The sequence below is a fragment of the Mytilus trossulus genome, chromosome 12 (genome assembly GCF_036588685.1).
Source record: "Mytilus trossulus isolate FHL-02 chromosome 12, PNRI_Mtr1.1.1.hap1, whole genome shotgun sequence".
NCBI lineage: Eukaryota > Metazoa > Mollusca > Bivalvia > Mytilida > Mytilidae > Mytilus > Mytilus trossulus.
In genome coordinates this window covers 38,410,438-38,435,178 of record NC_086384.1, presented here as the reverse complement: position 1 = coordinate 38,435,178, position 24,741 = coordinate 38,410,438, and the positions used below count along the sequence as shown (strand labels likewise).

Here is a 24,741-nt window from a genome sequence, read left to right as displayed (position 1 = left end):
AAATATTTTTTTGGATCTTCAATTCTTTTTAACCTGGTGCATTATTACTGTTTATTGATTTTATGATGCAATTGAAAGGGTCACTGATGGGCCGTCTTAAACTAAACGCGCGTCGGGCGTAAACATTTTTAATAATTTTGTTGATAATGATTGTTTTTGTAACTGTTTTTTGTTCGATTAACATAACAGGACATGTTCACACTTTAATGTAATGTAGTCTAATGATTAATTTGATTCCTTATCAGATTCATTTCGAGGGCTTTTTTAGCTGACTATTCGGTATGGGATTCGATCATTGTTGAAGGCTATACGGTGACCCATAGTTGTTAATTTCTGTATCGTTTGGTCTCTTGTGGAGAGTTGTCTCGTTGACAACCATACCACATCTTCTTTTGTTTATATTGTTGCAACTAGTATGTTGAAATCTTTTATTTTTAGATAAAAGCTTGATATAGCAAGAACAATTCCAGTTTTATTTTGTTAGGTTTTGGCAATTAGTGGTTTTATACTTTGAATAACTGGTGTACTAGTATTTAATGCAGAGTTGTCGCATTGGCACTCACACCACATCTTCCTATATCATATAAGACATGTCATTTTGAAAACACTTTACAACATTACTTAAAATAAAAGATACAATGAAAGCCTTTTGATTGTTACAAATAGTTATCAAAGGTACCAGGATTATATTATAGTAAATCGACGCGCGTTTCGTCTACATAAGACTCATCAGTGACGCTCATATGAACATATTTTTAAAGTTAAATATGTACAATGTTGAAGAACATTGAGGATCCGAAATTCCAAAAAGTTGTGCCAAATACGGCTGAGGTAATCTGTTCCTGGGATAAGGAATTCCTTAGTTTTTCGACAAAAATCAAGGTTTTTTAACAGGAAATTTATACAAATGACCACATTATTGATATTCATGTCAACACCGAAGTGTTGACTACTGAGCTGGTGATACCCTCTACAAAATGATACCAGACACTTTCCTTATTTGTAGTACATTGTTTCTTACTGAATGACCGTTGCATCTACATAATATAATATTCGGCGTTCACCAAACAGTCGATAAATCGTTTTGTTAAAACTTTTACCTCGGGATCTTTTCTGGGAATTATTCAAAATGTTGACGACAGATTTCTTCTACAGGCGAATGTACTTAGTTCAAATTGGTATCTTTAAGACTAATAACACGTTATCTTGTAACCACGAGAAGTTTTCATAGTATTCACATAAGATGATTGAGATGTAGTAATTGTTTCAATCAAGCTTCCAACAATTCCCCGATTGACTTATATGTCTCGATATATTCGAACGAAAAAAGGTTTCAATGCACTTTGGAATCTCTCAAAATTATTACCAGCGGTAAATATGTTTCTTGACGATACAAACTTTTTGAAATAAACAAAGACAGAAATCAATTGCTATCTGGATATAGTTTCCTTGTAGACTCATTATTCGTTATACGTATTATTTGCACCTCCGCTCAAAGCAGTGTTATATATAACTGCTAGAAGTACAATAATAATATATCTAAAAAGGTCAATATCAGAAAAATATTAAGGTTTTTGTATGAGACCTAAAAACTGGTGGAGGCCAGTTTATAGATTTGTGCCGAATTTTTTTTTTTTTTTTTACTATAGTCAATACTGCTAGAATTTCATGTTTAAGAATGTTAACACAAATAATTCTTATTTTCTATCGACTTTTACACTTTTTGGGGTCCTCAAATCTCATCACCATGTTCGTACTTTATTTGGCTGTCAAACAAATATATTAGAGCGTCAGAGATGAGTGGTTTGTACACTAAACGCCTCTGGCGAAAACAATGACCAGTTTTTGTATTACTATATTCATTATATAAACAAACACAGGACTATTAATTTGGACGGGGATAACCAGAATGTATCTTTCGTTTACATATTTTGTAAATCGAAGAAATTCAAAACGAAGACATATAAAGAATAGTCTATCTTACTTGAGCTTTTGAAGTAAAAAAAAATCGTATATGAGCCAGTCCATGCGAAAAGGTACAAAAACGAAAATTTTACGAAATTCTAAAAAGTGTGCATAATTAATGGTAGTAGACTTGTGATTTATAAAACACAATTACTTTTCCTCATATCATCAAGCTGTGGTCTACACGCACCTGCAAGTGCTGAGACCCCCCCCCCCCCCCCGCCCCCTTAGTTTTATCAAGATTTTTAATGAATTGTTTCATAAATTTCAATCTTTTTCAAAGTAAGGTTTAAATGGCTTGATTTGCCAATTGGTAATGTTAGCCCCGGTAGCAGTGGGGATAAGGCTCTCGCTTAGGATGCTGATATCAATGCAATCAAACCGGGCAATGGTTCGAATTCCGATCAACTGATGTTGATTTATATAATATTAAATAACTTAACTTAACTTAAATTTCAATTTCTAAAACACAAGATGACATAGTTTTTGTATTTTTCCTCATGATTTAATGTTGTTTTACTTTCTTTGAACCTGTAGAACTGAGTGAAATTATTAACTTTTGTCTTTGTACAGTATCAGGGTTTTTTTTATAGTTTCTGGTCGGTAAAGCATTATTCGGGGGAACAAATGATTTTACTCTTGTTCACATACAAAAAATTCAGATATTTCTACGTCTTTTTCTGTTTTAGTTGACAAATTTGGGATAGAATTGACAATTTTATGAATGTTTACATTATTGTAACTTTTTTCGGATAAAATCGTTTTTCAAAAATACTATAACAAACTTTGATAACGTGTCCTGTAAAGTTTACCAACAGGACTTTTTGTACCTTTTCGCATGGACTGGCTCATATATATGTGTGTTTTTTTGTCTGTATTTTTGTACAATGATATTCAAAGGTAAAAAAAAAATTATTTAATGAGTCTTTTGTTTGATTTTTATTCACGGGTTCGTTTCTAAGGGTTCTCAAACTGCATATGAAAAGAAGCAAACTTGTGCCCTTAAGGCCAATGAAGCTGACTGAATTCTATTTCAATTGCCTTTAGGAAAAATGTTTCTTGTAATACCCGTTCTAGATAAAAAAATTATGTTGTGATTAAATTCAACTGGCTACAAACTGTTCATCGATTGATTTATTTGTCTCGTTATTTGCAAAGGAAATAAATTTTCGGGTATATTGACATCTTTTCAAGATAATTAGAGACAGCAAGAAAAGATTTCATAAAACAGAAATTGTATAATAAACTATGAGGGAATGCATACAATGTTTAAATATGATTTCCGTGTAGACTAATTATGTTCAAATATCATTTGTTAACTCATAAATAAATGTTTCCACTTCCATTCATGGCAGTTAAAGACGTCATTGCTAGATTATTTATTTCACAAATATGCAATTCAAGGTCACATAAAATATTAAATATTTTGAACTAGGCTAAGAAACTCGTGTAAGTCGTAAGTTGCGGTATCAAGAAAAGCGCGTCGTTATCATCGAATTAAAAACATATTGTTTTCATTTTTTATACAACTGATATGATACCACTGCTAGTGGACTATCAATAGACTATAATTGTTTTGTGCAGAATACAAAAAGAAGATATTTTTCTGGCAATGAAGTGATATGGTTATTATTGAGGCTATAAATTGAAACAATTGTTACTAGTACTATAAAAATGTTATAACAAAATTTAAACTTATTTTCAGTCCATTCACGAGTGTAAGGAAAATCGAAGAGGAATTTGATGCGTTTACATACAATTGAGAGGTTTAGCTAGATATAAAACCAGCTTCAATTTACTATTTTCTACAAAAGAAATGTCAGTCAGGAATATGACAGTTGTTAGCCATTCGTTTGATGGGTTTGAACACTAGATTGTGTCATGTGATTGCCGAGTTTTCCTCGGAGTTCCGTATTTTTTTTTATTTTACATTTTACTTTATTTGGTAGATTAAGACAACATGACGTGTTGTTACTGTAGTGTGATTATGCATACATGAATCATATATGTACATGTCATTTTTGTATTTTTGATATGTCTAAATTAGTTGAATGAAGACACTCTGAAAAAAAAAGAAATAAACAAATCAGTATTTACTCATGTGTAATATGTGATGGTGAAAGTACAGCAAACAATACTACTATAGTCGTCAACGTGTAAACGCATCTCGAGGTAATATAATTTGTGACGAGTTATTGGTTTAACGCCGTCAAGTTGTGAACCCATATTTATCTGTATTACGTCAGGAGAATTTATTCAGCTACTTAGAAGGTAATTAAAATTCATATGGAATTGGAGTGTATGATGCCATGCAAGATACGGATAAATGTTTTAATAGAATAATGTGTATAAGTTAACGATATATTGTTTCTTCTAATATAATGTCAAAAGAAAATTGTGTTTATTTGATCAATACTTTGCAGTAGGCATTGATTGTTTCTTTGAGTAGGTGCTTCAGCATATCAATTTGACCTAAGATATATACGTATTATGTACACTTATTTTTAACCGTCAATGGTCAACAGGGCACTCACTTGCAGCGTCCCACATATTCTAGGTGCAGATAATCCGGAACAGCTAGGAAGGTGATTGTTTAGAATGAATAGAATTGGCCAAAACCATGTTGCAAAGACGTTGAGTGTATAAAATGTACAAGCGAGGAAGAAGATACAAAATATTTTAAATAAAAAACAACCTAATGACAACAGTATAAAACCACAAACATACAAATATAGGAAACTAAAAATTGAGTGACAAAAACTAATGCTTATTAACCTGGAATTCCAATTGCATGTTTAAGAAGGATATCAAAGCAAATCTTACTTTTCATGTAGACTCATATTGTTGAAACATAAGGTCGGTGATCAGTCAAGGTCGGCGATGTCATATAAGAGGAAAAGAGAAAAGGATTGGGGATCCACAAATTGGAAAATATCTGTGCCATAGCATGTCATAAGCTTGACGAACTATGTAACAATAGCAAGCCTTTTACGACGAGTGCATACAGGACACCAGTTATCCAGTCTAGCAATTGTTTGGCCAATTGGATATTTTTTTTAAAGAAAGGTTAATTTGCAGCAATAATTCAGACAAACATACAATGTCCATATATGTCAGCTTTTATCCAACTAACAATGCATTTTCTTACCCATGTATCAGAACAAAGGTATTGGTCTTGTTAAATAGAAAGAAAAAAAATGTGGTATGGTAGCCAATGAGATATCTCTTTAAAAGGGACCAATTCAGAAATTAACAACTGTAGGTCACCGTACGGCCTTCAACAATGAGCAAAGCCTATACCGTATAGTCAGCTATAAATAAACATAGAACATATACATATTATAATGGTTTTATAAGAGACAGATATTTGACTTCATTTGATTTAATCTGACTATCATCAGAAATCAGTTTAAGCAGTGTATAAGGTGGTAAACAATGTCTTCAACGCGATTTCTACCAAATATTAATACAAAGTTACATTAAAAATGAAAATATTGATAGATCTTCTGTTGAACATATCATTCGTCGACCAAAGCCCATAAATCCAGATGTCGTCGACAAATATCTTCACTCCACTGATGCTTCTTCAAATTGTACATTTCTCAGCATGAATGTTGAAACACATTTTACTACTGAAATTAGAAAAAAAGAAACTTTATAATCGGATTGAGATGGGGATTGATAAGTAAATGTTGAAAATAAAAACAGTTAGTTTTTGTTCGACGTTAGAGGTCAAGATGGTAGATATTATATTGTTAATAAATTGTCTTAAAGGCTGCAAATCTAAATGAACAGATCCAGTGTGGTTTAACTATTTCCCCGACAGCAAACAAGAACTTAAAAGATGGGTATAGAAAATAAGATATCGGAAAATACTATTTGAACCCGACTGTCAATTTAACAACCCTTTTAGAAATAGACACTATACACCGTTGGTACCCTTGTGGTTTGTACAATGTCCAAAAACAATGTGGCGAATGGTCTAACTAGTAATAATTTATGTTGTTCAAATGATAAATCATAGATTTTTCGATTCCACTCTCATGAAATAGATTCGTGTTAAGTTAACAGCAACAAAAGTTATCACGAAACTGTAACAAAGGGAAAAGAAAGAATTGTACATATAAAACCAAACGCGTTATTATGTATTATGTGCAAAATTGCAACGTTCATATAAGTACCGTCTTCATGCATTGTGTGACCAATCTCCATTGAAAACTAAAGTGACACCCTAAGATGGATTATTGATGGCATACCCTGTTGTTCTTTCTAGCAAATATAACAAATTTTGTATATTAATCCCGTGGATTGTTCATTACTTTTTTTTCTACCTTTTTCCGATTTGATGACATGGAGTCTCTGTTAGGGGCATGGTTTAACACCGAAGTATCGGCCAAATTACGGGTGCTAAGAGTTCACATAATGCTGCTGGGGACATAACGTGACACATGTTTATTCCTGACGGTTCAATTTTTTTCTCAAATATCATGTAAGCAAATCTATGGCTAAGTACAGTTTTTTTTTCATTTACCCTGTTTAAGGACGTCGTTTTTTCTTCTATAGCATTTTAAGACAGAGGGTTGTATAGATTTGCCTCTTCTCCCAAACGATCACATATCCAACAAATATTTGGACCTAGAACATTTATAAAATTTTTAAAAATCTCCTTTGGCATGGTATTAAACTCTTCAATATTCATCAAACACTCAAATGTTTTACCTAAATGTATGGGTTACACGTGCAGATTCCTGTAATAGGAAGTATCCCAGCTACTGTATGAACCCGATGTTTTCTATATCAATTTCCAATTCATTACACATGCTACAGTTATTTTGTCCTCATTTCAAATTGAATAAAGCGACACTCAGTTTGGTTTCATGTCCTATAAAATATCAACATTCTTTTACATGCACATAAGTGTTATAAAACTAAATCATAGTATGTCACATCCGTTTGCATATGGGAAAGGTTCAAACAAAGTATTCCCTAGAACTTGAAAGATGTATGAAATTAATCCTGCAGTTTATTGCAGTAAAAAAAATTCTGGGTCATAAATATATATCTTTGGTGTTTCAAAAGCATTATATATTTTAAAATGTGTTTCTATAAAATATTTTTGGAAACATGAGGTAATATAGTTACTCAACCTTGTACACAGGTAAAATATGAATATTTGATTGTTTAACTTCCAGACATAATTATTTTCTTATATGCAATGAAATGATATGGGAAATTGTGTCTATAGTCAAAGACAGGATAAATCCTTCCCCATGCCAGGTTTTTCTTTATTTGAAAAAAAGATGAATTTTGTCAACAAATTATGAAAGTGCAAATCGAACACAGGCTAATAGGGGAAATCAGTGGTGGTAATACATCTATACGAGACAACTTGTTCCCGAACATCGGATGTACCGGTCATATAGGTACTTCAGATCTGAAAAACCTGCAAAATATATATCATCCTTTTTAAATTTTATCCAATTTTATCACCGGTAAGAATCACCACCGTATAAAGGTAACTCGAAGCAAAGAAACAATGATAGCAAAAGTATATGTTATGATACCTGTAGAGTAAACAACAATTCGCAGCTATTATGAGAAGAATGTATTCTAAATATATTCGCGTGAACCTCTCTGTGTCAAAAATAGTTAATTTCTGAATGCTGAGTTGTTCAAGGTTAAATGCTATCTGCATTTTTATCAAAGTTTTAATTCGTCAAACGCTACTTTGAACAGGTACGTTTACCTCCCATCCGATTCTGACAATTTGAAAAGAGAATCGGCCTAAATGAAACGTACGTTATATTAGAAAACACTGTCACAAAACTTTACTTGTCAGAAAAAAGGGAAGAATATAATGATTAATGAATAAATATAAGTTTGACTTGACCTGGCTTCACATTTGGTTTTTTTTCTACTCCTTTGGAGGTACTTATACTCAATGGTGATTCTAAACAGTAGAATGGGTAGACAATAACATACCCGGTCATTACTTGAAATAAGCAAAATCATGGGAAATGAAACAAATGCAAAAAATACACAATAACGGACCATTTTAAAATTGCATGAAAATTCTTTTTAACGTCTCTTATTGACGAGATAAAATTTCGCTTATAACATCGAGGAATACATATGATTCATTATTGATCAATTTTCAGAAAACATGACTCATTATTTTGATTCAATTAGGGCGTTTCAAACATTGTGCTTTAACAAAAATTAATAAAGTTCTTGTGATAACCGTGTTTTGCGTATTAAATTAAATATCATGCGTTGTTTTCCTATAATCTGCACTACTGCTAGTGAACATTTGGTGATCACCTGGTGTTCTTTTTGACTAGCCGGTCAGGACTTTGGTATTAGTATGATTCGAATGATATACATGATATATGCACTCTTCATTTTATATAGGGATGCTGTTAGATTTGGGTTACAAATATGTAAAGGCAAAGTTAAACTTATACAATTTAAGGAGATATATAGTAGCAAAGCACACACGCTCAACCGGTGATGTTCAAGTGCTTTTAAAATACAAAACTATTTAAACAAATTTCCAAATATTCTATCTAAATGTTTATCTCCATAGTATAATTAAATATGATAAGATAAATGACTTACCGAAGAATAAGCAGTCGGAATACCTCTACTGTAAGTGATTTTTCTTCTATTTCTAGAGCAAGTGCTTCAATTAATTACAAACGAGAGTTAATCACCGAAGAAGATCTCAATAAAAAATTGGGAGCTCTTTATTCCTAATTTTTAGTTTTTAACGGGGTTAAGTTTCAAGAAATTGGATTAAAACGGGTTAGGTTCCTGCAAGTCAAAGAAGGTCGAAATATACCAGAGGGACATTCAAACTCATTAATCGAAAATAAAATGACAACGCTATGGCTGAAAATAAAAAAGACAAACAGACAGACAACAGTTTACATGACACAACATAGAGAACTAAAGAATAAGCAACACGAACCCCACCAAAACTAGGGGTGATCTCATATGCTCCGGAAGGGTCAGCAGATCCTGCTCCACATGTAACATATTGTTTGCGTATAGATTACATGTACAGAACCAGCTACAAAATTGGATTATTAGTAGCTTTGATATTAACATTCTAGTACAGGAGACAATTAACTTTACAAGTTTCCCTTGAATTATATCGGAGAACACAGTTCTATGAATTTCAATCATATATCTTTCATAGTTATAAGGATTCTAATCAAATATGTTTTTTTCAACTTTCCTTAGATGGTGGAGAAAAAAATATATCTATCCAGATCCAAATGGTGAAGTTGAAATCATCCCTTCGTGAATTGTACGGATGCCATCGCGAGTTGGTTGACCGTTATGGAATAACTGTTTTACAAATGATATCGGATATATCGGATGTGTTCCTTACGTCGTAACTACAATCCCTTTCCCTTTCATGAAATTGACCTACCGAATAAGACTGTTTACCGGATTTGTTATTACATAAGCAACACGAATGGTGCCACATGTGGAGCAGGATCTGCTCATCCTTCTGGAGCACCTGCGATCATCCCTAGTTTTTGGTAGGCTTCGTGTTGCTTATACTTTAGTTTTCTATGTTTAATGTCTTGTGTACTGTTGTTTGTCTGTTTGTCTTTCTCATTTTTAGCATGGCGTTGTCAGTTTATTTTCGATTTATGAGTTTGACTGTCCCTCTGGTATCTTTCGTCCCTCTTTTATAACAATCATACTTTAAGAATCAACTGCAACACTATTACCATAACAACTGTAATGTATTTTGATAATTTAAAAAAAACTGTAACTTATAGCTAAAGACAGCAAATTTTACTATTTTTATCTCTTGTTTTTTTTTTGGTGTTATTTTTTGTTTAGGGGGAGGCGGCATTAGCCAGCTTCTGTCATTAAATAAACTTTCATTCTGTAATTGAAATTTAAAATTTGTTCCGGCAATATAAGACAGATATGCATATCAAAATGTTAACACTCAACAGAGTTATGGTCTGATATTTGATTGTTATACAAAAAATGGCTTTCCATCCGAAATACTACATATAAAAGACTAATTAGTTGTTTCATTTAATCGAAGTATAAATACATCATGACAATAGAATACTAGTAAAATAATTACTTGTACCTGTATTTGCGACTCGCATCGTCCGCTCTTGATAAATATATGTGTATACATTGACCGTCGACTTACTCCAAAAGTACTTTATAAGTTGTGTAGATGAGAAGTATTACCGCGCTTTGAGTTCATGCATCAAGGTGTCCTTTCATTAATTATACAATTTTGATTGTAATTAAATACCGCATTCTAGCGCATAATTTTAATTACTTCAATTATGCCGTGGTATAAAAAAGAAGTTCTTAAAATCAAACACGCAATTTTCTTTTATAGATACGCCGCGCGAAAATAATCATCTGTCGTCAATTGTCAATTGAAATATATATATGAACATGATATAAATATGACATATGATAATGATAATGAATTAAAACCATATAATGATGAAATAACAGATAAAACAAAATGATAAAATCATATCGCAAAACACAAAGGATACATTTATCTGGTGATATACATTACACTATTTTTGTTGTGATCATTACTTTCTATATGATATTATTATATTTAAACAATCAGTTTAATAAACAATAATAAGGAATATTAGGTATATTATCACACAGGTTTTTTTTTGTAGGTTACAATAGTGAGAGAAAAGAAAGGGTATTAACTATGATATATATGGAAATAAGGCACCTTTTCTGCATAATATTTAGATCATCATGCAAAACGATGAACATATCGTTTTAAGGGTCTGCATGTTAATAAGTTTACTTACCACTTTGAGTGTTGTGTTTACGTGTAGTGAGAACTGGAAGTGTAATTCTATTTTTATTTTCTCTGCTCACTATGTCGGTTGCCAGCGTAGCCTTTGTCGGTCTCATTGTTGGAGTAGGTCTCGGGGAAATTGTCGGTGGTCGTAATGTAGGAATTGGTGTTGGAGAAAAGTCAACCCAGCTTTCGTCGTTCGCCTGGTGTAATTAGATATTGTCGAAGATGTTGTGTGTTGATTTGCTGATGTGGATACAGTGGACTTAGTTGTTGATAATGCTGTTGAAATTACGTTAGCTGATAATGTCGTAGATACATAATTCGGTAGAAAAGGCGGTGTAGCGCGAAAGGATGTCGATGAAGTAACCATATCAATGGTTTGTGCAGGTATTTTAATGGAATTAGTGGTTGATAATGTTGTTGTTGATTTCTGTATAGCTGTTACAGGTGTTGTCGGATTAGTTTTTCCATGTGTTGTCATTGACAAGGTCTTCAATGCAGATGTTGTCGTTAACAAAGTGTTCGGAACATGCTGTGTCGTTGACAAGGTTGTCGAATCAGCTGATGTTGGATCGATTGTTGTTGCATATGAAATTTTTACTGCATTGGTTGGCTTCTGTTTAGTATATATTGTCGTATATGTTGGAGATGTTTTTGAATGAATAGAAGACAACATGGATGATGGAGCAGTAGTCGAAGGACGAGTTTCGACTGAAATAGTTATGGTTGTAGGCATTGAAGTCGTTGATCTAGGAGTGATTTGGTTAAAGTCTGTTGAACAAGACTAATAGCATTCAATTAACGAAAAGTGGTATGCATAAAGTTTTGGAATAAACTAAATTTGTCGTTAATGCTATGATTCAACCAAAAAAAGGGCAATTCTTGGCATTCGAAAAAGAAACTGTACTGTTAAATCTCACTCGAGAAATTATGATTACTTGAATTACAGGATCTGTAACAAATTTAGCAACACGACGGATACCACATGTGGAGCAGGATCTGATTACCCATCTAAAGCACTTTACATAATCCCCGGTTTTTGGCAGTGTTCGTTTTTGCTTAGTCTTTGGTTTTATATGTTGTGCCTTGTGTGCTATTATTTGAATGTTTGGTTTTTTTTTATTTTTTAGCCCTGGTTGTTGTGAGTTTATTATGTGTTAGACTGTCCCTTTGGTATTTTGCATTCCTCTTTTGTACAAAACAATTTCGGAAAGTTGACATAGTATGAAGATGATGATAATCTTTAAAACAATCTTATTCTATGTTTATTGTGCGTTGTCTCGTTTGTTTTTATTTTCTTTAACTGTATAATAACTCATCATGGATCCCACTTATGGGCGAATTGGGACAGCAAGGAAATCTTTTCATTTTCAAAGAAGAAACAAAATGTACATCATCAAATGACATAATGTTATAGCATATATAGCTATTAATAAATGTTTGTGTCAGTAGGACATGACAATTCATTGTGGAAAGACACATTTAACCGCTTCTTAGATTTTTTTTGTAAATGTACAAATAGTCTATCCAAGCTACAACAAAAATATATGGTAATAACTTAATGAATAAAAATTCATACTTACTGTATTCACATATACTGCCGTAATGGTTAGATGGAAGGTTGCAAGGGTAGTCATGCCATTTATATTCATCATCTTTGCGAATCACAGCACAATCTTTAAACTGTCCACCTGAGAAGAGAAATCCGCTGTTTGCTGGTCCTTGTTCTCTCCCCCAGTTACCCCAGGTCATTTTTTGTCCTATAATATTTATTTGGAGAATAATCCTTTTAGGGTTAGAAAACAAAATACTAGTATGGTCATTCACACAGATTTTATAAGGTTTAAAATACATTGAGACATAAGGATTTTAAGATAATAAAAGAACGTTGTTATCAATTCAATAAATGTTACTATTTCATTTGCTTTAATACGAATAAACAATAGTTATGTAGCTTTTCTAATATCTGTATCTTATGTTATAGAAGTATTAATCTGAAACCACATATTTTTTAGGTTTATGATGGATGCATATGCTAGTGTATTGACAAGACAATAATTACTTGTTGAATATAGTATATGTGTATTCTAAAGGATTGGCTACGGAACATTAATTCCTGTAAGACATTTTTTTTTTAAACTTTTTATAAATTATAACACTTGTTGTTTTATTACAGCCAAAAATGTCTTCATACCAGTTAATAGAAGTTTATTTCTCTTCTACCGATTGTTTTTTTTTTCTCAAGAAATGCAAGAATCTTATGATTTTATAAATAGAACCATGTCAAGTGAAAGATAAAATATCGTGCAAATTCGAGACTTTTTAAATTGTAAATTTGCAAGTAAGTAAAGAAAAAAAATGTTATCCTACTTTTGCCATGCCATTCCATTTTTTTAATAAATCTTACTTTTGTTTCCAAATATAAGAATTACATATAAATTTATAATAAGAATGAATTTCCTCTTTCATTAGTGAATTAAATGATACGAACAAAAATTGATTCTGGCTTGTTATTAGATATATATAGGCAAATATGTTTTGTTTGTTAACAATAATCATGATATTGAAGGTCTTGAAGGTTATTTTAAAATTAGTCAAAAGTTATTCAAAATACTTATGTTGTCCGTATTAAAAGACTTCCTCACCATTATATGATTGAAATGTATGAGGAATAATAAATAGCACGAATGAAATTGATTGTCAATAGTGCTGCAAAATTCGTGACCGGCCAGAACCTTTCCTTTTTGTGTATCAATTTGTGGACAGATTCGTTGCAAGCTACAGATGATCTTGTAATAATAATTTACCTACCATGATCAGCAATTCCGTCAACGTCAAACAACCATGGTTCACAAGTTTGAAAAAATGACAGCAATATGATAAAAGAACATAATTCATCCATGTTTGGCAACACATGAATTTATTTTGAAGTTTCGGTAAGTAATGTAGACAATCAGTATGCTATCAGCTAGTCAAAACTTACACGTAGATAGTCCAGCACACTACGATGACATATTTATATCTACGAATCAAACAAATGACTATATATCATTATATTTACAATGAAAAGGTATGATATGTTGGGTAACAAGCCATTCCATATTAGTTTTTCTATTATGCGAGTCCGATGTCAGAATAGGTAACAAAAGAAACTAACAATATTACATAAATTAACACAGAACTACAAGCAGTTAATGACATGCCAGCTCCAGACCTAACTTAAACTGATTCAAAGAGTATGTCTTCATCATATAAATATCAAGCACAATCCTTCACCTTAGGGTTTAGTATTATACCATCATAAAAAATATGTGTTTATTTCTAAATGCAAAGACCCTATAAGTGAATCAATATGAAAACCAAAATGTGCAATCTTTAATGACCTGACAACAGTATCGTAACTATACCCCCTCTTAATAAGTCTGTTTAAAGGTTTTGTTAGCTTTAGAGGTAAATACTGACATTTTTAAGCTTTGTAAAAGATATTACCATAAAAGATTCGATGTGAAATACCTGAACATATAAGATTACTGAAAGTTGAGTTATATTTAGGAATGATGTCCTTATACCAATAATAAAATTGCAATCAGGACACGAATGTTATGTCGATATAGATGTAAGGTATGTGTCATGAAGGCAAACATATATGAAAGGTCTTTCATAGAAGTTAAACGAAAGAAAGTTTTAATGTGTCAAGTTGTTCGAAAGTATCTGAAAGTAGTCATGCATTTAGTGATACATGAAGGTTGTTTTGTCAGATATTATGGATTCTCCCTTTTGAAGTTTGCTAGGAGTTTGGCATTTTTCTTGATATTTTTGTTCAATCCAATTTTCAGTAGTGACCTCCTGTATAATTCGACCTTTTTTTTTAAAGTAAGTTAATAGTAATTGACAAAACAAAGTGGCAAAACTATTACATCATCAAATACAGGACATAACATTTATTTTAAAAAAAAATTACGTTCTCCAAATATTAAAAGACATACAGCTATAGAATAATTGTCTTTGCTTACACTTTGTCGTGCTAGAATTTCAAACCTACAACACACCAGTGCGACTGGCAAAAAATGATGAACGATAAAGTAACCAGGCGTTAAAAAAACATATCATAAGTCGATTCTATACGTGCTTAAGTGTAACCAATTTATCCAGTACTTATAGATTATCGTTGATTATCTCAACGAGATTGATTTTCTCGCTTGAGCTGGTTCAGCGATAGTGAGAAAAGCAATCGAGTTGAGATGACCAATGATAATCTGTTTATCGCTATTTTACCTATGACGACGGTGTCAATTTCAATGTCAATTTCGTTAGCAACGCCACGTGACCTCCTTAGTTTCTAGCGATAATTTTTCCATCTCAAGCGAGAAGCATGATATGATAATTATCACAAAAAAAGATCAAAGGTAAAACGCACAAAATAGCGATAAATATAATTATCATAACCAATATACATAGATAAATTGAATACATGTAAACATAGAATGATTCGTGTTTTTAATAAGACAATGATTGCTTAAAAAATAAAATAAAAGGTAATAATACCAGTTATTTCATATTGACATGAATCACTTGGAAAGGAATTTTCAGACTACCCATTTTTAGCGAAAGAACAAAAGGTGTGCCAATCCAAGTAAAAAAAAGTTTCACAATATTTACATCAGCTAAACAACTATTTTGTGCTTAGTTGTTTAGCTTATGTAAATAATCTTTGCTATGTTGTAGAAGGTGCATTTTCAGAAGGAACATTAAAGTGATAACCGACGTGACACTACTTCTTAAGTTATATAGTAAGGACTAGGTAGGTCTTTTTGTTCTTTTTTATATGCTGCATTCTTATAAATTTTTAAGCAAAATGTATTATGTATTTTGAAAAGTTGTGACGCATGCTTATCATTGACGTAGAGGATTACTAGTGGAAAAGTACGCAATTTTGTAACGTATAGACAATATAAAATAAATCATTTGGCTACCTTCAAAAATCCAAAGGTGTATGTTTTTGCTTCTTTTGTTGGATTATAATTCCTGTGTTTTTTTTCATAGTATTTAGATTTTTAAATTTCAAATTTCATCTCAATTTATTACAGCTGCATTGACTTTTAAGAAAGGAGTTCTCAAATTACCCAAAACTTATAGTGTCATCTTGTCAATTAGTTAAAGTATGAATATAAAATGTAATATAGTTTTGTAAAAAAAGGTTTATTTACAGTCTATACATGTATGTCTATATTACATACAACATACAACATATATATACATTGACACTCAAAACATAAACCAGAATATAAAAACATATGTAAGAAATGATGGTTACAGAACCAATAATACATAAATACGCAAAATGATACTCATATAAAACGAAACAAGCATACAAATATTAGATAACTTAGCACTCATTCAATTCAACTATTCAATTATTTATGCAGATCTAGTTTACATTGTTTAATACAGATTAAGACATGGATTCTCCATTCGTAAAATACTTTGTCGGTTCATACATATCATTAATCTGAATATCAGCACCTACTGGTGGTACTGATGTATCGTCATACATAACACTATACATAGGATTTTCTGCTCCATGAACTTTTCTGTTTGCATCATTGGAGGATAGCCTTCTCCTGGAAGAAAAAAATATTTGTTTAATTTCAGAAATGCAAACAAATGTAACAAAAGTATAAGCACATATACTTTTAATGTTACTTTTTTACGTAATGTTGTCATTTTAGCGGTATATTTAATACTGCCATAAAACGCGGAGGATTGGCTAACCATACAACCAGGTTCAACCCACCATTTGTTCTTATAATGTCCGGCACTTAGTCATGAATAACTTGTATGGCAGTTGTTTTCTAGAAGTTCGTTTCTATGGATGTTGCATTGTCGTTTGTTTTTTTGTTCCACTTCAGTGTTCTGTTGTTTCGTTTTCCTATAATAGTTGATGTGTTTCCCTCGGTTTTAGTTTGTAACCAGGATTTATATTTCTTAATCGATTTATGATTTTTGAACACATCGATATACTACTGTTGCCTTTATTTATGTGAGTACTTTTGTATTGCGTAAACATTAATTTTTGCGTTTCCCATCAAGAAGATTTTAAGTTTAACTCAATCAAGTAAAAGCTCATGTACATTGTATTGACATTCAATCAGTAATTGGTTTAAAAAAAATAACTACAACCTAAGTTTCAGACCGAGTCCGGATAATTTAGTCGAAAAATAAACCCTGATCCCATAATCATCAATACATGATAATAACGACGACAAAACAAGACCAATTTTAGAAATTTAACAAATAATTGAAATAGATACCTCCTGATGACAAACACTGCAACGATAATACCTGCTACAACAGCTGCCACACAAACTCCGCCAATGATGTAACCTTACAATATATCATCATTAATTATTTATGCATGTAGATTAATTCTATCGTGACTTACCAACAAAAAAAATATTCAGTACCCTTTTTGTTTGGATTTCTTGTGCACTCGACTTAATCAAAGTGCGCTCGAGAGTAACTGTTTTCCGGTAATAAGTTCTAGACTGCAGTATAAAAGGTGGCAATTATACATTTTTATTCATAAATTTTGAACGTCTGAGGGGCGGATTGAAACGGAGTCTTTTCCTGCAGTGCACTTATGCAGTACATATTGTCGTAAGTGTCCATAGGTTGGTGATTGTACATAACTAGCTACACATTTGGATGGGTTTAGACTTTAGTAGTAATACTAAAAGTAAGACTGAGTGTGTACTTTTAAAAGTTTAAAGACATGATGAAAATCAAACAACGTAGTTATCAAAATGTTTTTTACAGAACTATTTGATGGTATTGAGCATGTTGAGGGAAATGATATATATATCCAATTTTGATAAAAGTTTTTTCAAGTCTTTGTTTGTCTGTTTTGAGATGTACATGGGATCAGGTGTTTGTGATTTGTTGTACTCTACAGTATTGTGGCAATTCCTGGAATCAATTTTTTTTTATAAAACAACAGATGAACTTGATCATCAGAAGTTGCTTAGGCTATGCATTTATAACATCGGGAAGGTCTCTATTAATCATTTTAATATCAGGGCAAAAAAAAACCCGTTTCATAATATACAGAAAGTGGTTCATTTTAGATTTCAAAAGAGTGTTAGATTTAAATCATAAACGAAGTACCTTTATTTGACTTGTTTGTTGGTTTCTGATCAGTATCACCTGCAATAATTTGGTAAAACAATTGAATTATTATCATTCTGCAAATTTCTAACCGTCAAATACTTTTGCGTGTTTTAAAAGGTACTAATGCAGAAAACTGTATAAGTGTTCTTGACTTTAAATTCAAATCATTATACCGTTATTTGTTCGGTTCTTTCCTTCTTCGTCTAATTTAAAATGCAACCAATACACAAAACTACAATAATTGAAGAAAAGGGAATAACCGATTTTATTAATAGAAGAAATTAATTATACCATAGATATTTATGGTAAATGTCAAGAGAGTAAGGAAAAGAAATTTTAATAATGATTGATATTGATTTATTTTCTATATTTATAATATGTCTTACTGCGTCTTAAGAGACCGCCTTGATTGTTGACTAGTTGTGTAGTTAGTTGAATAGTTGGCCTAGTCGTCGTTTTCTTCATTTCTTTAGTAGTTGTGGCAGCAGTCTTCGTCTGTCTCATTATTGGAATAGGTGTCGATAACAAAGTCGACTTAGTTTTCGTTGTTCGCAATGTGTGGAAAGGTTTTGCCGAATGAGGCGTTTCTAGAGTTGACGTAACATGAGACTTAGTTGTTGATGGTGCAGCTGAAATAACTTTTGCAGTTAACGTCGAAGGCACATACGTTGCTTGAACAGGGGTTGTAGTTTTTAATGTTGTTGATGAGGTCGTTACTGAGGTAGTAGTTTGAGCAGGTGTTGTCGATGTCTGAGTAGGTGTATATGTTGTTCTCGATGTCTGAGGAGTTGGTACAGGTGTTCTCAATGTCTGAGTAGTTGATGCATGTGTTGTCGATGTCTTGGTAGATGGTGCAGGTGTTGTCGATGTTTGAGATGTTGGTGCAGGTTTTGTCGATGTGTAAGTAGTTGTTAATTCTGTTGATGATTTCTGAGTAGTTTGTGGGGGTGTTGTCGATGTGTGAGTAGTTGGTGAAGGTGTTGTCGATGTGTGAGTAGTTGGTGCAGGTGTTGTCGATGTGTGAGTAGTTGGTGCAGGTGTTGTCGATGTGTGAGTAGTTGGTGAAGGTGTTGTCGATGTATGAGTAGTTGGTACAGGTGTTGTCGATGTGTGTGTAGTTGGTGAAGGTGTTGTCGATGTATGAGTAGTTGGTGCAGGTGTTGTCGATGTGTGAGTAGTTGGTGAAGGTGTTGTCGATGTATGAGTAGTTGGTGAAGGTGTTGTCGATATTCGAGTAGTTGGAGCAGGTGTTGTCGATGTCTGTGAAGTTGCCAACGTTGTTGTCGATGACTGAGTTGTTGATGCAGGTGTTGTCGATATTTGAGTAGTTGGTCTATAAGTTGATGGTATAAAATCTGTTAAATAAATCAAAGTGTTTTCAATTGATATAAAATTTGTAGCACAAATAGTTTTTGTGTAAACGAAATTGTTTTTTCTCTGTTTAGACTCAAACAATTCTCCTCAAATTTGTATATGTCTTTCATTAAAAATAACTACTGCATACACTAATAAGTTATGATGATCAATAGAATGTAGGTTACGGGAGATGCAACTGTATAAAGAAAACAGTGGCAAATTTTTTGTATGGTTTAAGATGCGTTTTCTGATATTTTCTTTCAATAAAAAAATCCATGCTGCATTCATTGTTTGAATCACATTTCCAAAGATTGAATCAGAAAGAAACAATGTCAGCCGAAGACAGAATAATATTTATTTCGTAATCGTAATTCGTAATATAAAAACGGCATAATCTCTATTTAAGCTGTTGTAGTGACAAATATACTCATTGTATGTTTAAGTAATAACTTATGCTTACTGTATTCGCATATACTGCCGTAATGATATTGTGGAAGGTTGCAGGCGTAGTCATGCCATTTATATCCATCATCTTTGCGAATCACAGCACAATCTTCCAATGTTCCACTTGAGAAAAGAAACCCTCTGTTTCCTGGTCCTTGACCTCTCTTCCAGTTACCCCAGGTCATTGTTTGTCCTATAGTTTTAAATAAACCAATAACTGATGTAGGCGTTTTCACCAATTTTTAAAAAATTTTACATACATTTATCAAAATTCATTCAAGACATTGTAAAAAATGTTTACTTTTTATTTGCTTTAATTAGATAAAACTTACATATTTTATATTTTGAATCATAGAATTGTATGAATTAAACAAATTTTTAAACTTTTCAACAGCATAATGTTTGCGTAGTCACTTTTTTGCAAGATTTAAATAACCAGAAGTGTTTCAGCAGTGTCTAAAACACGTTAGGTAAAATACCAATAATTTTTTTTTGTTTGAAAAGATGTATGCCCTTTGTTACACTCTTGTATATTTTGTAAAACTATCATCAAATGTATATACATTTTTAATAGGTTTATGTGCGAAATGTCTTGGTGAATTCTAAATTCAGCACTAACCTACTATTTTGACAGGCGTTATGTCATTTTGAAAGATAATTTAGGTTGAACTTTGCAATTTGTAAGCACCCTGACACATATATATTCTTGTCGATGATTCATGATGTGTATGCCGAAGTCTTTCTACAAGGCATTGGAAACGTCCCAACTAACTTTGTTTACAAAACCGTCCTTTCAGATTAACTACATTGAAAATTACAAAACCTTGATATAAGTTGAAAACTGCCTTATCAACGATCTCATGCATTAAATTATAATATCTGGCGTCTTTCGCTGGTTTTTTTGTGGTTTTTTTAACATTTACTCGATACATTTGTAACTTTCACTTAAAGATATGTAAAATAACGAGTATGGAAACAAATATTGCATTGGTATCAATTTGGTTAAAAAGCATGTTAGTGAGCAAACATACCATTGACCCACTTCCAGTGTCCTTCCCTTTCGCTATCAGTGCCACCAATCCAGATACCATGTTTAACCCACCCAGATGTTTTTAAGGCATTCATGATAATTTGTTGTTTTGCCATGTCTTGTATCACCACCAAGTCGCCGTGATGCTGTGTACAATGTCGTCTAGCATCATACCAGGAGTGTTCGTTACGTATCAGCTCAATACATGTATCATTGAGGGCAAACAAGAAGTTATCTCTTGGAATGCTCTGAGGGCACCGCTGAACATTTCCTAATGGGTAAATAATTCAAACAATGACAAATGTAAAAGTATTGTTGCATGTAAAATGTTATCAAGTGTGTACAGATTATCTATTTTTTTAAATTCGATTGATCATATTCTGGTATTTTTCTCAGCCAAATGTTTTTTTTTTCATAATTAAGAATTTTATTAGATGCAAATACAAAATTTCAATGTAAAGCATACACTGTCAATTACATACTTATTATTTGATTGTTTATGACAGTAATGGCCATTCTCAGCTAAAACTTTAAAATATAAGGTCACATCTCACACAAAAACATGACTTTTGTACACATACAATAAAAATTAGACTTTTAACGTGAGACGTCAATTGACAAGCAGTATGTAGACAACCTTGTTAGTCAAAACGCTTGTACAAAAATGTACCTCACACATTAGACCACATATCACATTTAATTTAATTACTTACCGTGATTTAAAACCCCGTCAAAAAACCATGGTTCACAATAAGACAAAAGTGAGACAAATATAATAAAAGAAAGTAATCTATCCATGTTTGACAACAAATGAAATGATTATGCAGTTTAAGGTAGATTTAAGTTATATGTTTACAATCATTATGATATCAGCTTGTCCAAACTAACATGTAGACGGTCCAGCATCGTACGATGAGAGATAATTATATATTTATATCAATAACCAAAATAAAAGTCATTATTTACATAACATTGATAATGAAAAGGGATGATTTGTTGGCTGACAAGCCCTTACATTGTTATTATTAATTGTATTATTCGTCTTGTCGCGAGATTGGCCGTGATAAGAAGTTTGTACAGAAGCTTCATCACTCAGATCGAGCTGGATTGTACTTAAATTAGCTTTATTATTTTTTTATTGAAAATATAACCATCTGAACTAAAAAGATTAGCGTAATATCTATCGCGGTCGAAATGCCCCATCTGTTTATTACTGCATGATTTTAGATAAATAAATACGTAATACACCGATGCTAACGAACTGCAAATGCGGCTCAGTATAATCAGTGTTTATGTGCTGTCGTGATATATGTCAAGAGATGAGATGCCTTTTTTGGGGTTATTGCGCGTCTTGTATTCAATAGAATCGAGAATACCAATTTTAGTTTGTTTTTCAGCTTTGGCTTTGACATGTTTGGGTTTAAGCGTACGTGATGCAGTGCAACTGATTCAGTCGTTTCGGCTACACAAAATATAGATGTAATAGATGTGCCTTGATTTGCCTAGGTTAATTCCCCTTAATTTGGACAGATTAATTATTTAGTATTTAAATGGTTATTTTAAGTTTAATTTTATTTAGACACAGTAAGATAAAAGTAAGGATTGTTAATTTAACCGTTTTAGTATTTAACTTTCAATGTTTTTATAATGTTTTATGAATATTTATTTATTCAACTTTTCTTCAGTACCGTTTCAGTTACAGTTACCCTGGTTAATGACAAGTTCAGAATATCATTTGATATTCAGTCGGAGTCGGCCTTGCACAGGCCTCCAGATACTCGCCGGACTGTATCAGTTCACTTGAGTTTAGAGTTAGCCACCATTTTGGTGCAGTTCGCCAGAGTTCTTCACCCCTTTAGGGTGCAAATTTCACTACTTTTAAACACAACGCGAAGCAAATTTACTTTACTTTTAAGACTAGCTCTGGGAACAATTCATTTTCATTTTACCTTCGAAATTACTCTATTTTTCAACTTCATTTTAGAAAGTTTTCTGACTCCTGTTTATATCCGACTTTGTTACATGCAATTATTGTACATTTGTGAATAAAATATAGTTTCGTTTGATTCATTGTCTATTGTTCAGCCATAATCTGATATCAGGTATCCCAATGGTCGAATAGGGGCGAAGTACTGGCCGCTACACGTCCCGGAAGGTGTCGTCACCGACCCCCTCCGTTACAATAGAAAATTTTATAAAAATAAGGAAATTTGGTTTGCATGCCAATGAACCAATTATCTACCAAAGTTCGGATAAAGTGGATGAACCGTTCAATATCAACAACAGCAAAAACATGACGATAATTTGACAATAAAAGACCCGACATGAAACATAAAGGCATTTTCTATCACAAAACAATTTACGAAAAATTGATATCATAGACATGACCCAACGACAACTACTGAACTACAAGCTCCTGGCTTGAGACAAGCACATACAAAAATGCTGCAGGGTTAACATGTTTGAAGAAACTAATCCTCCCCTAACCTGGGATGATGGTTTAACACCTCAACACAAGAACAAGTTGTTAGTCTAACAAAATAATTATATATCAATATACTAAATAAATAAATGATTGGGAATACGTTAAAGTAATAAAAAGTCAAGAGAATTTCAGAACGCAATTTGGTTCCGAACAATATCTATCACGCTTTGTGCATGCAGACTCCACGCGGCCTTCACGTGATTTTACTATTTTTAGAATAATTGCATAGTAACCAAATGCACTTGATTGAACCTTTACTAATTATGCAACATTTTTGACCTGGTCGTGATTAATGTCCTCTAATAAGAACCCATGCAGCTTCCTGATTCTCTATTGATAGAAAAATGTTAGAGTAACCTGTCCATATGAACTTGATTGATTCTTATGTTATTTATATGGAGCGCCTAAATAAATATCTTATTACAGAATTTGTAATGTCAGAAGTTATATTAATTTATTTGTGGCATCTTAAACTGTAAATGCATACTTTACGCTGATATACCCCCCCCCCCCCCCCCCAAAAAAAAGAGGCTAATAGGGTGGTAAAGTATAAAGAAATTTAAACAAAATAATTAAACAAAAATAAAGAATACAGACCAATGAAATGATAATGGGAAGAATACAGAAATTCGCGACTTCCAACGAAACACTCTTTAAGTAACAGTTGCTATTAGCTCATTGGTGAAGGTCGAAAATGCTTCATTTTACATAATATTTTTAAAGCAACTTCTAAATATAATGCATTTGGTTTCGCTCATTGTTGAAGGCCGTAAATGCTTCACTTTAAAATTTTGCTGTGTCCCTATCAACGGCAGTCATTTTGACCTTTTTCAAAAGAGATGTCAAAAACATTTCACTTAAGTCTAATATTCTGTCAGAACATGCTACTTTTACGTTGTTTCTCCAAAGGTTTCACTTTTTTTGCTGCATGCAAACTCCAAGCAGCCTTTACTTGATTTTCAGAATTTTGAGATTGAAAAATCCCGATGTATCCGATCATTTAAGAACAATTCTGAAACAACCGAATGAACTTTCGTCAGGCTTTATTATATATCAATATACTAAATAAATAAATGATTGGGAATACGTTAAAGTAATAAAAAGTCAAGAGAATTTCAGAACGCAATTTGGTTCCGAACAATATCTATCACGCTTTGTGCATGCAGACTCCACGCGGCCTTCACGTGATTTTACTATTTTTAGAATAATTGCATAGGAGTGTGTATATTTTGCTGGTTGCGGGCTGCGGGTTGCGGGCTGCGGGTTGTGGGTTGCGATGAATAGTCAGTTGAACAATAAAGAGAGAAGAAAATAAATCACCAAATTATTAGTATATTATATATATAGTGTGAGAATGTGTATAAGTTATTACAAACAAACTTTCTCAGGTAAGGGGGAGGGTTTGGATCCCGCTAATATGTTAAACCCTGCCACATTCTGTAAAAAATTGAGAATGGAAATGGGGAATGT

General features: G+C 32.4%; 1 protein-coding gene across 1 annotated transcript; it reads right to left on the bottom strand.

Moving 5' to 3' along the window:
- Positions 1–16,059: 16,059 nt before the first annotated feature.
- On the bottom strand, positions 16,060–21,302 carry LOC134692432 (mucin-2-like). Its single transcript, XM_063552884.1, has 7 exons — positions 21,269–21,302; positions 20,788–21,057; positions 19,773–19,949; positions 18,343–19,311; positions 17,954–17,992; positions 17,101–17,173; positions 16,060–16,410 (listed from the first exon to the last, which is right to left on the bottom strand). Exons 1-7 carry the CDS (start codon positions 21,300–21,302, stop codon positions 16,242–16,244), a joined length of 1,731 nt encoding a protein of 576 aa, XP_063408954.1. The 3' UTR covers positions 16,060–16,241.
- Between the last annotated feature and the right edge of the window lie 3,439 nt (positions 21,303–24,741).